This window comes from Malaclemys terrapin, chromosome 4, assembly GCF_027887155.1.
Source record: "Malaclemys terrapin pileata isolate rMalTer1 chromosome 4, rMalTer1.hap1, whole genome shotgun sequence".
Classification (NCBI taxonomy): domain Eukaryota; kingdom Metazoa; phylum Chordata; order Testudines; family Emydidae; genus Malaclemys; species Malaclemys terrapin.
In genome coordinates, this window is record NC_071508.1 from 142,644,998 (window position 1) to 142,659,868 (window position 14,871).

General features: G+C 38.3%; 1 protein-coding gene across 2 annotated transcripts in view; it reads left to right on the forward strand.

Annotated features, from left to right (window-relative positions):
- The window catches only part of EXOC5 (exocyst complex component 5), a 40,336-nt gene that overhangs the window by 5,752 nt on the left and 19,713 nt on the right, over positions 1-14,871 (forward strand). The window contains exons 2-5 of one of the 2 annotated variants that reach the window (XM_054025876.1): positions 2,924-3,018; positions 6,318-6,433; positions 8,905-9,099; positions 14,672-14,736. In XM_054025876.1, coding sequence (XP_053881851.1) covers positions 2,940-3,018; positions 6,318-6,433; positions 8,905-9,099; positions 14,672-14,736 — 455 coding nt within the window. In that variant the 5' untranslated portion in view covers positions 2,924-2,939. Of the gene's footprint in view, positions 1-2,923; positions 3,019-6,285; positions 6,434-8,904; positions 9,100-14,671; positions 14,737-14,871 lie in introns of both variants that reach the window. The other variant, XM_054025875.1, reaches the window with a different exon arrangement.

The following is a 14,871-nucleotide window of genomic DNA, read 5'->3' on the forward strand; positions in this document are numbered from 1 at the left end:
TAAAAGGACTCATCTGCTACATTAATGTAGTTTTACCTTACATCAAAAATATGATTAGATATCAAGTTGATTTCCCTTGAAAATGCTGCTCTGAAGAATCAAAAGACACCCACAATACAATATTGAATGATTTCAGATTAAATACCATTTGTGGGCTTGTCATATTATACATTATATATTGATGTGCATTTTATTCCCTGCAATATTCTCAAATGTAAAATGTACTGAAACCTATATATAAATCACGATTTAAATCACTAGTCAGGAAGACTCGATTTATTCATGGATTTCTACATAAAAGTGCATTTTTGTTGGTTGTTATAACCTTAATACATATTCTTCACCACTCAGAGATAGATGTAGGTTTCATTTTTAGAAGGTACACACTATACGTTTTTAAAGTGATTTATTTTGAAAACTTTTCAGATTAGTTTTACAGCTATATCAGAAAATGAATGATTGGTTATTTCATTTTCCAAAGGTAATTGAAGCAGATATTTCTGAAGTTATTGGGAGGTGAACTATCTCCAATTCAACAGGTTAATCGTTAATATTTGGAGGATTTTCTTGCCATGCTGTATTAGGAGGAGAACATCACCAGACAGACACAAATAAAACAATTTAAATAACTAAAACAACAACGTTATGTATTCTGGATTTTTTTCTTTAACAGCAAACACATAATATTTTAACAAAAGAAGCATATGAATTTTTGAATTTAGTTAAACATTCAAGTTTTTTAAAATCAGGTTTGTTTTTGTTAAAATCGTTTTTAACTAAAATAAAATTAAATCAAGTCTGGTAAACATGAGAAACTTAAAATATCAGTCGTCTTCACCTTCATTTTCCTGTTTCTGCATAATCTGGGGAAAAAAAAAAAAACAAGCTTTCCTGCTTTTTCAGGTCCCAAATGATTTCTCAATTTGGAATGAATTAGTCCAAAGAGAGAAAATATTCTTTCTACACCGGCAGAAGAAGCTACTGTTGTTAAAAGTGAGATTATCACTTCAACACTGAATCCAAGTGCTTAATTGACTTCCACCAGTTCACTGGTGTGACTTTCTTTAAAACATCATCAGCAAACACATATTTCTTGAGTATATGAAGTTTATTATAGTTGGCATTTTGGAGGGATGATTGCTGGATATCCATGTCATAGCCAACTCCTCTTCTTCAGCAGTTAAGGTTTGACCCTGGTACTGAGTATTGAGAATATTTGCAAGAAAACGAGCTGGACATGGTGCTTGTCCCATTCGGTTTTTTTAATTCTTGTAATTTAACTCTGTCATTGCATATTTCTCTTTTTAAGATCTCACTCACTTCCTTCCAAATTTCAACAGCGTCTGCAATAAAACAGCTATTTCCCTGCATTTTGTTCAAGGCTACAGAAATAGGCTTTAGGGTACTCAGGATGTGTTCAACATTTCTCTTAAGCCCAATTTTGAGAACTTTGGCTGTGACAGTGCCATCTATTTTTTCACGGTTTTGTTCACAAAATGTCATCAGATTAGGCCAGTTCTTGATCTAGTGCTCAAAACAGTCCACTACTGAGTTCCATTGCATGTCTTGTGGGAGAGTTAGCTTGATTCCTCCACTTTTTTCAGAGCAGCTGCTGCAAAGTGGTTGTTACGGAAGTATTTTGCAGTTTCAACAATATTAGCCTTTATTTCTGGAACATTGAAGTCTTTGGCTAGGAGGTGCGTTAAATGAGCACTGCAACTGTATGTTATTAGCTTGGGACTCTCTTCTAAATTTCTTCTCATCTTGGATACATTTGCAGCATTGTCTGCGACCAAGCTGCATACTAGACATTTGAATTTTTTATTCACAGTTTGTTATAGCTTTTACTGCTACTTGTAAGTATTCTGCTGCATGTGCATTTCCTGATGTATCAATTGTTTCTGTAAGGAAGATATTCCCTTCTTCTGTTGTCACGCAAGCATATACAACAGGATCATTATGGACATTGCTCCACTCATCAACACTCAGGTTTACAATTTCACCCTCTAGACCTTTTGCACGCTGCTCAATTTCTCTTTCATACACTTTATCCAGCAATTTGCCTATGACATCTGCTCTGTTGTGTGGACTGTATCCTGGTCTTAATGACTGAATCATGTTAATGAAGTGTAAGTTCTCAATCATAGGGAAAGGAGAGTTTGTTGCATAAACAAACGGGGCAATTTTTTCATCAATTACCTCTTCTTGTAATCTCCTGGTTCTTATCACAAACTTATTTATGGTTGTTTCTGAATGATGGAGATTTTTATTTTTTATTTTTGCTACAGGCAATATATTGTGGCTGTGTGACATAGATGATGTGACTGAAACACTATCATTGGCAGATAACTCTGAAACTGTAGAAAATGAAGGTGGATAGTCTTAAGAATTCTGTATGTTGAGGATGGATTCTCCTAAACAAAATAAGTCAGTGCAGTTATTTAATTATTATTACCATACTGTTCATTTAGTATTACTCATTGCATTCACTGACACTGAGTACTACTTTAAAGGTGAAATTGTAAAAGGAAGATCTGCCTATTTCAGCTATTTATTTTTTATCACAACTGCATCTAAAATTATAGTACCATAGAGTAACAACTATATTTTTTGCTCAAATATGAGAATTTAAGAATAGTCCAGAAGGAACACAGACAGTCCTTAAAGAAATATAAAATAAAAAAGTTTACCTACCTGAAGATCCTGCATCGTCAGACATGTTCCTTTCATCATAAGAATGGCTATCTGGGTCAGACCAAAGGTCCATCCAGCCCAGTATCCTGTCTACCGACAGTGGCCAATGCATATGTGTATGGCCTTTATTGCAATGAAGTTTTTAACCACTTTCATAATGATGTGTAAACAGCAACTTAGTAAATTACCCACTGTGGCACATTGTAAAGAGTCTTTATTCTATGGCTAGGAGCCTTTTGTGGCAGATGAGTACATTGAACGCCTGGCATGGCGAATTCCTGGAGGAGGTTCCAGAGGTGGAGCAGAAGCTTTTGATCCCAAAAGGTAATGAAAATGTGTAATTTGTTTTAACAATCTTTAATTATTCAAATTTTTTTACATATGTAACAGAGCTATATGCAGTGTTGGCATGTATCCAAGATGATCTCCAACTGGGAGAATTGCTAAAATATGTGACCACAAGCCAGATTTTTAATGAACTTTCAGAACAATTTTATTTAGGGGAAAAAATATAGCAGTAAGAAATGAGCAGGGATAAATAAAAGGGAATGGCTTCTACTTGGCCTCGTGCTTTGATAGTGGTAATTTTTTCTGGTCAAGAGGGAGAGCTGGTTTGAGGAGTGTCCCTGGGCAACAAGGCCAGCCTTCTTTTTGATGTGTTTAATAACTTTAATCAACAAGTAAACACAATTAAGTAAAAATTCTATGCAGCAATATCCTTGGGGGGGAGGGGAGTGAAAATATTCTGTACCATTTTGGTTTTTAGAGGATGGAGCATTGTTGTGGTATCTCAGCATCTTCCACAAAATGTTCATTTGTTATCTTGGTTAGCGTGAGAGAGGCCATGTTGGCTTAAGCAATTTTGATTTTCTGATATGTTGAAAAGAATCCATGTTTCAATCAGTGCTGTTCATTATGACTTTACTCTCACCAGTGCTATTCTTAAAGCCGTCATCGACTAGAGTATGAGTATTTTGGGGCTGGGTGGATGTCCCTTCTTCCTTTTTTAGTCACAATTTAGGAGTGCTCAGTAGGACTAAATTTAGGGTAGACCTAAACTAACTTGGATTAAGGTAGAGTGTGCATGTAAAACACAATCGCTATTCCTAAATAATTCCATGTGTGAATACCCTCATTCTGGATTAAGAGTGTCTAGTGCCTGTTTACCTTAATCTACAGCAGATCAAGCTGAACAAGACACTCTTATTCCACAATAAGAATGTCCGCATATGGAATTAGATATCTCCACATGTGGACAAGCCCATACTAGCCAGAGGTAGATATGAAAGACAAAGATAGAGGCTTCATTAATAAGTGACAACCCCCTAGTGAGAAGCCCAGCCCTTTAGACATAACATAAGAAAGGCCATACTGGGTCAGATTCAAGGTCTATCTAGCCCAGTATCCCATCTTCTGACAGTGGCCAGTGGAGGTGCTTCAGAGGGAGTGAACAGAACTGGTAATCATCCCCATTGCCCATTTCCAGCTTTTGGCAAACAGAGGCGAGTAACACTGTCCCTGCCCATCCTGGCTAAAAGCCAGTAATAGACCTGTCTTCTGTGACAGCTGCAGCAGTTGGGATAGGGGTTTCTAGAATAATGCTGTCCCTGGAATTAGACTTCAGAACAGAAGTTACCCATTGAAATGAATGGAAGAGGTTCACACTTCTGAGTCATTATTTTTAAACAGTAGTCATTGTGTCAGTAGTTTACATTCAGGCCACATTTTAAAGATTACTTTCATAACCATAAGCTTAGATTCTCAAGAACAGTAATGTGGCAGCATTACCATATTGCTCTCTATAAATATATCAGAGGGATAAATACCAGGGAGGGAGAGGTATTATTTAAGCTCAGTACCAATGTGGACACAAAAACAAATGGATATAAACTGGCCATCAGGAAGTTTAGACTTGAAATTAGACAAAGGTTTCTAACCATCAGAGTAGTGAAGTTCTGGAACGGCCTTCCAAGGGAAGCAGTGGGGGAAAAAGACATATCTGGCTTCAATACTAAGCTTGATAAGTTTATGGAGGGGATGGTATGATGGGATAGCCTAATTTTGGCAATTAATTGATCTTTGACTATTAGCGGTAAATATGTCCAATGGCCTGTGATGGGATATTAGATGAGGTGGGATCTGAGTTACTACAGAGAATTCTTTCCCGGGTGTCTGGCTGGTGAGTCTTGTCCACATGCTCAGGGTTTAGCTGATCACCATATTTGGGGTTGGGAAGGAATTTTCCTCCAGGGCAGATTGGCATAGATCCTGGGTTTGTTTTGCCTTCCTCTGCAGTGTGGGGCACGGGTCACTTGCTGGAGGATTTTCTGCACCTTGGAGTCTTTAAACCATGATTTGAGGACTTCAGTGGCTCAGACATAGGTTAGGGGTTTGTTGCGGGAGTGGGTGGGTGAGATTCTGTGGCCTGCGTTGTGCAGGTCAGACTAGACGATCATATTGGTCCCTTCTGATCTTAAAGTCTGACTCTGACTCTCCTGCTTGCCATGGGTAATAAATTTACATGGGCAAGTTTCATGAACTTCTGCATAATCTAAGATTTAATAAGTTAAGATTCTTTTTTAGTCCTTACAGTTACAAAGATGGTTTTTGAAATGTGAACAGTATATAAACTAATGCAGTCTGCACAGACAACTCCAATACTGCTGCTGCTCATAGCTTTGCAAAGCTGCAGCTAAGTGAAAGCTAGTCAGTCTTAGCAGCAGTAAACACTGACATTCGGAGCAGTGGTGAAACTGACAAAAATCAGGTCAGTTTCATGCAGCTGCTTGGTGGGAAAGCTCTAAGCCTCAGAGGAGGTAGGCTCTGGAGCTACTCACTGGGAGGAGGCACAGGAGGGGTAGAATAGCAGAGATACCACTCTTCCTTCACTTCACAGTTGCCTGGAGACTCTTTGAGATGGGAGTAGTAAGCAGAAAGTGTGTGCTCCTTCTCCTTTCTAGTAGTTGGATCAGGTTGGAAGGGCTTCAAATTATTTGGACACTTACTTGCCAGAGGCTAATATGAAAAAATGGATCCTCCAAACAGGGTCCAGGAACAGCATCCTGGAAGAAATGCCATCACCTTCTCCTCTGCTAATTCAGCATTTCCCCAGATGCAGAGTTCCCTGATCTTTCATTTGTTTTTGTTATTAGGGTTAGTCCTGTGGCTGTTTTATTCCTTAAATTGCAGGGGATGAGTTGGCACTGGCATTTTTTACCTTGGTGAGAAGGCCTAGTGTTTGTCTACATGAGGAATTTTTGCATTGGTATAAGTAAACCATTGTAAAAATCCCTGATGGAGACAAGTCCTTGGGCTAGTAAGTGCTTGGCAGTTTTTTTCCAAGCGGCTATATCTATATAAAAATACGAAATGCACAGGTGTAAGAGCTATAAATGTAACTTTAAAAAAAACCAGACGCTTCAATTCTACAGAGATTGATACCTTAGGTTCAATCACTAGCCAAAGAAAGCTTCCCCCTTCCTGCAGGTGAGTGGATTTCTTAGGCCTGTGCCTTTAATACGTTTTTACTGTAGTAAGATAAACCTTTTCCTATTAAAATCTGCTTTATCAAATCATCATTTTTTAAATCAGATTATTAGAAGAATTTGTAAATCATATCCAAGAACTACAGGTAATGGATGAAAGGATTCAAAGAAAGGTGGAGAAGCTGGAACAGCATTGCCAGAAAGAAGCCAAGGAATTTGCCAAGAAAGTACAAGAGCTGCAGAAAAGCAACCAGGTGAGAACTAAGGTGTATAGTCCATATTAAATTATAAAAGCTATTGAAAAATGTGTTATCCTATAAAAAAAATTCTCAATACAGGGGGCCCATAATTTGCAATCAGATCTCTGTAAACAGTTCCCTTTAAAAAAAAAAAAAAAAAAGAGGGGGGGAGGATGTCTTATCTGTAAAACAGGTCTTTACTTCAGGGATTGCTGGGCTCTTCAGTCCCTCCAGGAGGTATTGGCAACTGCAGTAGTTCTCATGAAGGCCGTATGTTCAATCACTGTGAGTAGCTTTAGCAAGACCAGCTCCTCTTCATTCCTTGCTGGGAGCCCCTGCAACAAGACCAAGAATTAGGAATTCCTCTCCACTCTCCTGGGAGTTGTTGGCAACTATCTGCTAGGGGAGAGTATTAAAGGGGAGGGAAATAATATCTTTTAAATGCAGTACTTAAATTATAGTTGCTAATGGCTATGTATTAGAGTGAAACCCATTTCTAGTGGAGTGAAGCTTTGTTGAGTAGCAAACCCTGCCCTGCTTTCTAGAATGCATGAGGACTGGTATGGTTCCACAGTGAAGTGAGTACCAGGGCGAGGTATCAATAGCCAGCCATGTCAAGTAGTAGGAGCATAATTACGTAAGAAGTGGTGAACAGGAGTGACCACTATTGAGCGGCTCAGGAACATGCAGAACGAAAGTCAGGGATAACTTTCCGTCAATGTGTGCAACTCATTGCCATGGGATGTTGTGAAGGCCAAAAGCATAACTGGGTTCAGAAAAGAATTAGATAAGTTTGATAGGTCCATTAATGACTATTAGCCAAGATGTTCAGGGATGCAACCCTACCATGCTCTGGGTGTCCCTAAACCTCTGATTGCCAGAAGGTGGTTTTACCAGTCTTGTTCAATTACTTCCCTCTGAATCATCTAGCAACGACCATTATCAGAAGACAGGATACTGTGTTAGATAGATTGACCCAGTATGGGCATTCTTATGTTGTTACAAATCCAAAGTTTAGGTGCTAGTCTGGGATGTGAGTATCAGTCAACTAAGAATAAAATTATAAAATATGTATCTTATTTGCAGTATCTTATGCATAACTTAAAATGTTCATTTTAAACCATATACACATGAAGTGTGTATGTTTTGTGTGTGGATTTGGCCCCGTATCTTTTAGCATAGAGAAGGGCAAAGTTTAGGGTACAATACATATTTGTAATTAAAGTCACATCTGGTTTTGGTACTTTACAAGTTATGTTTGGTATTTTACATAAATATCTCTGCTAAAAGATATGGGGCCAGATCCTCAGCTGGTGTAAATCAACATAGCTCCACTGATTTCAGTAGAGCTACATCAATTTACATCAGCTGAGCATTGGGCCACTAACCTGTTTTATTAGTTTTAAAATACTAAAATTCCAGGTCTGATTATAGACTATTGCCTTTCATCATCAGTGTTTGCTTATGTCAGTGGTTCTCAACCTATTTACCATTGTGGGCTGTTTATGCAGCTCTTTGTGTTGTGGGCTGCATCCACACAATATACATACTACCTGTATGGCCCTGAGGATGTCACATGGGCCGCAGCTGTGTGCTGATTGGGCCGTAAACCAACCATGGGTTGAGAACCACTGGGTTATATGGCTCTTCAGAAAAGTGTAAAGAAAGTAAGTGAACTCTGGGTAATTAGGGGTACACTCTAAATGAAGCATATACAGTAACTCCTCACTTAACGTTGTAGTTCTGTTCTTGAAAAATGTGACTTTAAGTGAAACGAATCCAGTTTCCCCATAAGAATTAATGTAAATGGAGGGTGGGGGGTTAGGTTCCAGGGAATTTTTTTTTTTTGGCCAGACAAAAGGCATTGCGTACATTTTAAACAATTTTAAACAAGCAATTTAATACTGCAATCATCATTGCTGAGTATGAAGCAGTGGGAACATCATTGCTGAGTATGAAGCAGTGGGAGGTGCCCCCGCCTTACCCCACACAGGCACAGCCCACTGGCACTGCAGGATGCTGAATGCCGCAAAGCAGCTGATTGCCGCAGGCAGGAGGTGAGGGGAGTAGGGGGAAGGTGCTGATCCGCGTGGTCCGCTGGCAGGAGGGAGGCGCTGGGAGGGCGTAGGGGAGCTGATTGGGGGGGGGGGGGGGGCTGCCAGCTGCGGACAAAGCAGGCAGCCAAATGATGTTATAGTGGAGCATTGCATGACTTTAAACGAGCATGTTCTGTAATGGAGCAGGGACGTCAGAGTGAAACAACGTTAAGCGAGAGGACGTTAAGTGGGGAGTTACTGTATCTCTTTCCCCATCACAGGAGTTCTCTCTAGCTGTGAGTGCTGAGCTTGTAATTGAGTTGTCCAGTTTGGTTTGCTTGTCATTGTGACTGACACTAGATAGAATCAATAGTTTACTTTTATTTTATTTTTTTAAGTACAGTAAGTGGAAAAATTTGGTATTTTATAGGCATGTCTGTGTTCTCCCAGGTTGCCTTCCAACATTTCCAAGAATTAGATGAGCACATCAGCTATGTAGCAACTAAGGTCTGTCACCTTGGTGACCAACTGGAGGGGGTAAACACGCCACGGCAACGGGCTGTGGAGGCTCAGAAACTGATGAAATACTTTAATGAGTTTCTGGATGGAGAGCTGAAGTCTGATGTTTTCACAAACTCTGAAAAGGTAAGAGCTGTCAGCGGGATAAAAGCAGTTCAAAGCAATAAGCAGTACTGCCCTAATTACAAGCTGCTACCATGACTTACCATGGTCAGACTTCAAACCAGTGAGTGACTGACTTCTTAAAGTTTCATTGTTCTGAAATGTAAATTAACAACATTAGCCTGCAGATTGCTGATAAAGCATTTGTATTCAGTGATTCTTAATTTGGCAATGTTGGCATTTTTCATTTTATGAAATTATAAGAGATTTGAAAAATGCTGAGAGGGCAGCTTTAGAATGCACACAGAAACCTCTTGCCTTTTTTCTTTGAACCCCTCCCTCACCTCAGTTCCACCCAATAATCCATAAAGTTTTTGAACACAACGTCTGAGATTTTGTTGTGCTGGGCCGACTGGCCATGGATACTTATAATTGGAGTGTGCTTTTGGGGAATGTACAGCCTATGGTGGTGTATTCTCTCCCCTCACCAAGATTTGGGGAATTAGGCATGAAAGCTGAGATACTTCTTAAAAGAATTGTAAAGAAGAAAGTTTCTAGTTGTCCTTACAGCATAAATCCGTATAAACTGACTAGTGGGACTGAAAGGAACAAACTGCAGAAGTGGAGCCCAGCTGCTGCAGGAAACAGGACACCGATAATTCCATGCAGTCTGTAAAATGAATGTTACATTTGAGATGTATCCCAAAGAATCAGCTCGCTAACCCAAAGTACTGCACATGGTGTGCATGGTGGATAGGAATTGCTACATTTGGGATGGGAAAAATTTATTTTGCAGGCCTGGCAAAAATGTTAAGGATGGCTGGCTGTACTTGAAATACATCCTATAGGAAATATGTGTCAGAGCTCAGGGTTAATAGCCATCCCCTTACTGCATATCATAGCGAAATTAGAAACTAACCATTTCATATGTCCATACTCCGTAGCAGCCAGTTGCACAGTGTTGTTTGGATCATTGTCTGTGGGTATACAGTAATTGCTGTTTGGCACTCTGCATTAGTCAGTGAGAGTGTGTGAAAAAGTGCTCCTGTCCTTCAAGAAAAATGAGAACAGATTTAAATTAAAAAAAAAAAAAGCATCACAAGCAGACAAAACCTTTTCCAGATCTGTATATAAAAGTTATCTGTAGTAACTGTCTGAGCTAGACCCAAATAAAACTTGCATACATTTTATTTTAAAAGTGCTTACCATACACCTCCATATAAAATCCCATGTAGTAACATGAAATTTAAATAGCAAAGTGCAGGTTAGAATAGTTACTTTGAGCCTACTGCAGTGTAATTGTTAATTAACTAGTATTTTCATGCCATTTATAATTAGAAGTGCCGTAGCACTTTCCACTGGAAGATCCCAAAATATTTGAATAGATTTTTAAGGTGAAGAAAGGATTTGATGAACATGAATTAATTCTAGCACCGCCCAGTGAAGTAGGATCTGCATCTTACAGATGTGGGTGTGAAGGAGAGAAATGAGGCAGAGGCCAAACGCTTTGCTTTAGGTCACAAAGGAAGCCTGTGGCAGAGCTGGGAGTAGAAACTAGATTTTCTAGGCACAAGTAATCCTATGTAGATACCAGGTAAGTTTGGTGCTTGAATATTGATTGTGCTCGGTAACTTTAACATTACCTCCTAAGTCAAATCATAAGTAGAGATAGTATTTATAGGAATAAGGGAGAACCTGCTTAGATATGTGCTTTACCATCTCCTTGTACCCACAACAATTTAAGTGCAATCCTGTGTGCGCTCTAAAAGTAAAATATCAACATTTCTTTGTCAGTTATATGATCTTGGAGCCCAAATGTCTGTGTACATTTCACTGCTTTTGGGGCTAATGGCACCTCCTGGGTTGCCCTTGCATTATCCCCACATAAATGCAGGGTTTACTCTAACATTTTTACCACAGTGTTAAAATAATTTCTTTCTTGGACACTTAATGATTGTGCCTTGATGATTTCCCTGGCTAAACTATGTTATTGCCTTATTGACCTCATGCGTGCAAATTCTTTCCTGAAGTCTAGTTGGATTTTTTTATCTTTTCTACTTTTGGATTGTTCTTTCAATCTTGCCACTTGTTAACTACTCTGAATAATTCTCCCACATTTATATTTCTGTAATATCGTATCTCTGCTTTGCAGTCTGTTCCCCAAACTGTATGTATCCAATTTCTTCAGCCTCTTCATGAAGGCATAGCTTCTGTTCCTCATCACTTCTGTTGCCCTGCTTTGGAGGGACTGGTTAACCAGTCCTCTTTCTGTAATGAGAAGCCTATGAGTGAGCAAAGTGCTCCAGATGTCACTTTTCTAAAGATGGTTAAAATAATCACCTCCTTAGTTTTATCAGTGATACCCAGATTAGTGTTTGCTCTTTATGCAACATCATTTTAGCATGTGCTCATGTTTAATGTGTTTGCTGTCATCTTCAAATCCTTCTCTGCATTACTGCTCTGTAATCAACATTTTGCTGTTTTGTCCTTTACATGGATTAAAATATATTACCTTGAATTTTTTATTAAAACTTCCTCCTGTTCATCTCAGCCTATATTTTTCTAAATTCTTTAGGTACTTCTAGTCTTTAACTTGTGTGTGTGTTTTTTAATAGCATCTGTATTTATTTTGATTTAACACAGTTCATTGAGATCTGATTCAATTAAAAACTTAAGTGTGCGGATTGAAGTAGAAACCATGGAAAATTAATTTGTCATGGCTTCTGTTGTACACAGGTGTTATTGAATTCTGGACCTTCAGTTAAGAAGTTGGTTAATAATTGTGAAACAAATAAAAATATTTGTATTATTGTAGTGTCTACAAGCCTTCTTCGAGCTCACAAGAACAGAACTGGCAGGGAGATCACATGATGTTCATATCTTCTTAATCCTGTCAAATCAAGCAGCATTGTTTTGTTGGTGGTTTTAACTAGGGCTGTCAATTAATCACAGTTAACTCGCGATTAATCACGATTAATTTTTTTTTGAGTTAATCACACTGTTAAACAATAGAATGCCAATTAAAATTTATTAAATATTTTTGGATGTTTGTTTACATTTTTAAGTATATCAGTTTCAATTACAACACAGAGTACAAACTGTACAGTGCTCACTTTATATTTTTGATTACAAATATTTGCACTGTAAAAATGATAAACAATATAAATAGTATTTTTCAATTCACCTCATACAAGTACTCTAGTGCAATCTCTTTATCATGAAAGTGCAACTTACAAATGTAGTTTTTTATTACATATTGCATTCAAAAACAAAACAATGTAAAACTTTAGAGCCTACAAGTCCACTCAGTTCTCCTATGTGTTCAGCCAATCGCTAAGAGAAACAAGTTTGTTTACATTTACGGAAGATAATGCTGCCCGCTTCTTAATTACAATGTCACCTGAAAGTGAGAACAGGCATTCACATGGCACTGTTGTAGCTGGCATTGCAAGTTGTTTATATGCCAGGTGTACTAAAGGTTCATATGCTTCTTCATGCTTCAGCCATTGTTCCAGAGGACATACTTCCATGCTGATGACACTCGTTTTAAAAAAAATGCATTAATTAAATTTGTAACTGAACTCCTTGGGGGAGAGTTGTGTTTCTCCTGCTCTGTTTTATCCACATTCTGCCATATATTTCATATTATAGCAGTCTTGGATGATGATCCAGCATATGTTCATTTTAAGAATACTTTCACTGCAAATTTGACAAAATGCAAAAGAAAGCAACAGCACTCAACCCAAGGTTTAAGAATCTGAAGTGCCTTCCAAAATCTGACAGGGACGAGATGTGGAGCATGCTTTCAGAAGTCTTCAGAGCAACACTCTTATGTGGAAACTACAGAACCCGAACCACCAAAAAAGAAAATCAAAATCACCAGATGCTGGTGGCATCTGACTCATGATGATGAAAATGAACATGCACTGCTTCGGATCATTTTCGAGCAGAACTCATCATCAGCATGGACGCATGTCCTCTGGAATGGTGGTTGAAGCATGAAGGGACATGTGAATATTTAGCGCATCTGGCATGTAAATATCTTGCAACACCGGCTACAACAGTACCATGCAAATGCCTGTTCTCACTTTCAGGTGACATTATAAACAAGAAGCAGGCAGAATTATTTCCAGCAAATGTAAACAAACTTGTTTGAGCGATTGGCTGAACAAGAAGGAGGACTGATTGGACTTGTAGGTGCTAAAGATTTACATTGTTTTATTTTTGAATTCAAGTTTCTTTTGTACACAATTCTACATTTGTAAGTTCAACTTTCATGATCAAGAGATTGCATTACAATACTTGTATTAGATGCATTGAAAAATACAATTTCTTTTGGTTTTACAGTGCAAATATTTGTAATCAAAAATAAAGTGAGCACTGTACACTTTGTATTCTGTAATTGAAATCAATTTTTTGAAAATACAGAAAACACCCAAAAATATTTAAATAAATGGTATTCTATTATTCTTTAACAGCGCTATTAATCGCATGATTAAAAAAATTAATCACGATTACTTTTTTAATCGCTTGACAGCCCTAGTTTTAACACTGTGGCTAGGATTTTCTTTACCCCACTCAAGGTGCCCTCCAGTCCCCAGGGCTGCAATAATGAAGCTTCCAAAACCATCATGGAGGCATTTTGTTTGACCTGTCAACAAACTTCAGCTTTTAAAGGGCTTCAGTAACATCCAGCTGTAATATTTACAGTTGCAAAAGCTGTGATTTGCATTTTCATAATTTTAACTCAGCCTGCCAAAACTGTCACTAAAATCTGTACAGCCGCCCTTTATCATGATGACTGACAGTGAAAAGACAAATTATCTTAGTCACCTGTCAAAAGTTTTCCTGCCCATGGGCAAATAGGAGTTTGCACACTGTATTAACTGCACTTGGTATTTTTTTGTAACTAAATATTGACAAGGGTGTTTGTTATAAGATGTTATTTTATAGCCCCAGGATTAAATTCCCTTTAATCTGAAACATAGCCTCTGCCTTAGAGGAAATAATTTATATTTGATTTCTTCCCCACCCCCCTCCTCTAGCCTGAATTTAGAAACTCTAGAGATGCACTACTTTAACCCTCCATGCATCGTGCCATGATTGCCCTTTCTAGTTGAAAAAAAGTCAGGGTGCAGCTTTACTTGGGACTTATTACTGCTGCTTCTGACCTGGCTGGAACGGTCGCTAGCCACTTTACCCTGGGGTTTAGCAAAACGTCACAGCATTACTCCTTTCTAGTTCAGGAGTGGGAGATTGAGCTAAATCTCGAATTCAGATCCCTTGCACACTGTAACGTTGCAGTAGCACTAGACACATGAGCTAGCTGGTTTTATAGGTTTAAGATGCTTTATTGTGATCCTATAACAAAGAGGCTTATGTTTACATGAAATTGTATGAACTACTAGTATGTAAATGAAGATTGATTTGACATAATAAAAACATGCTGAGAGTCCTGAAGCGGGTATTACTTTCCATGTGGATACCAAGCAACTTTAAAAAGAGTGGAGAGGGGGAAATTGTGAAGAGAGAGAAATCTTATAGCCATAACTTTTAGGGTTTTTTTAGTAAACTTATGACTTTCCTTCCCTAACAGATTAAAGAGGCAGCTGATATTATTCAGAAGTTGCATCTGATTGCACAGGAGTTACCTTTTGACAGGTAAAATCCAATTCAAACATTTTAAATAATATTTGGAAGAGCTATAACTTTATTGTGTAACTTCAGTTTTTTTCTTGGTACCTGGCGTCAGCTGATTTCTTTAGTAGTTTTTGACATGATGAGTGTATTTGAGTA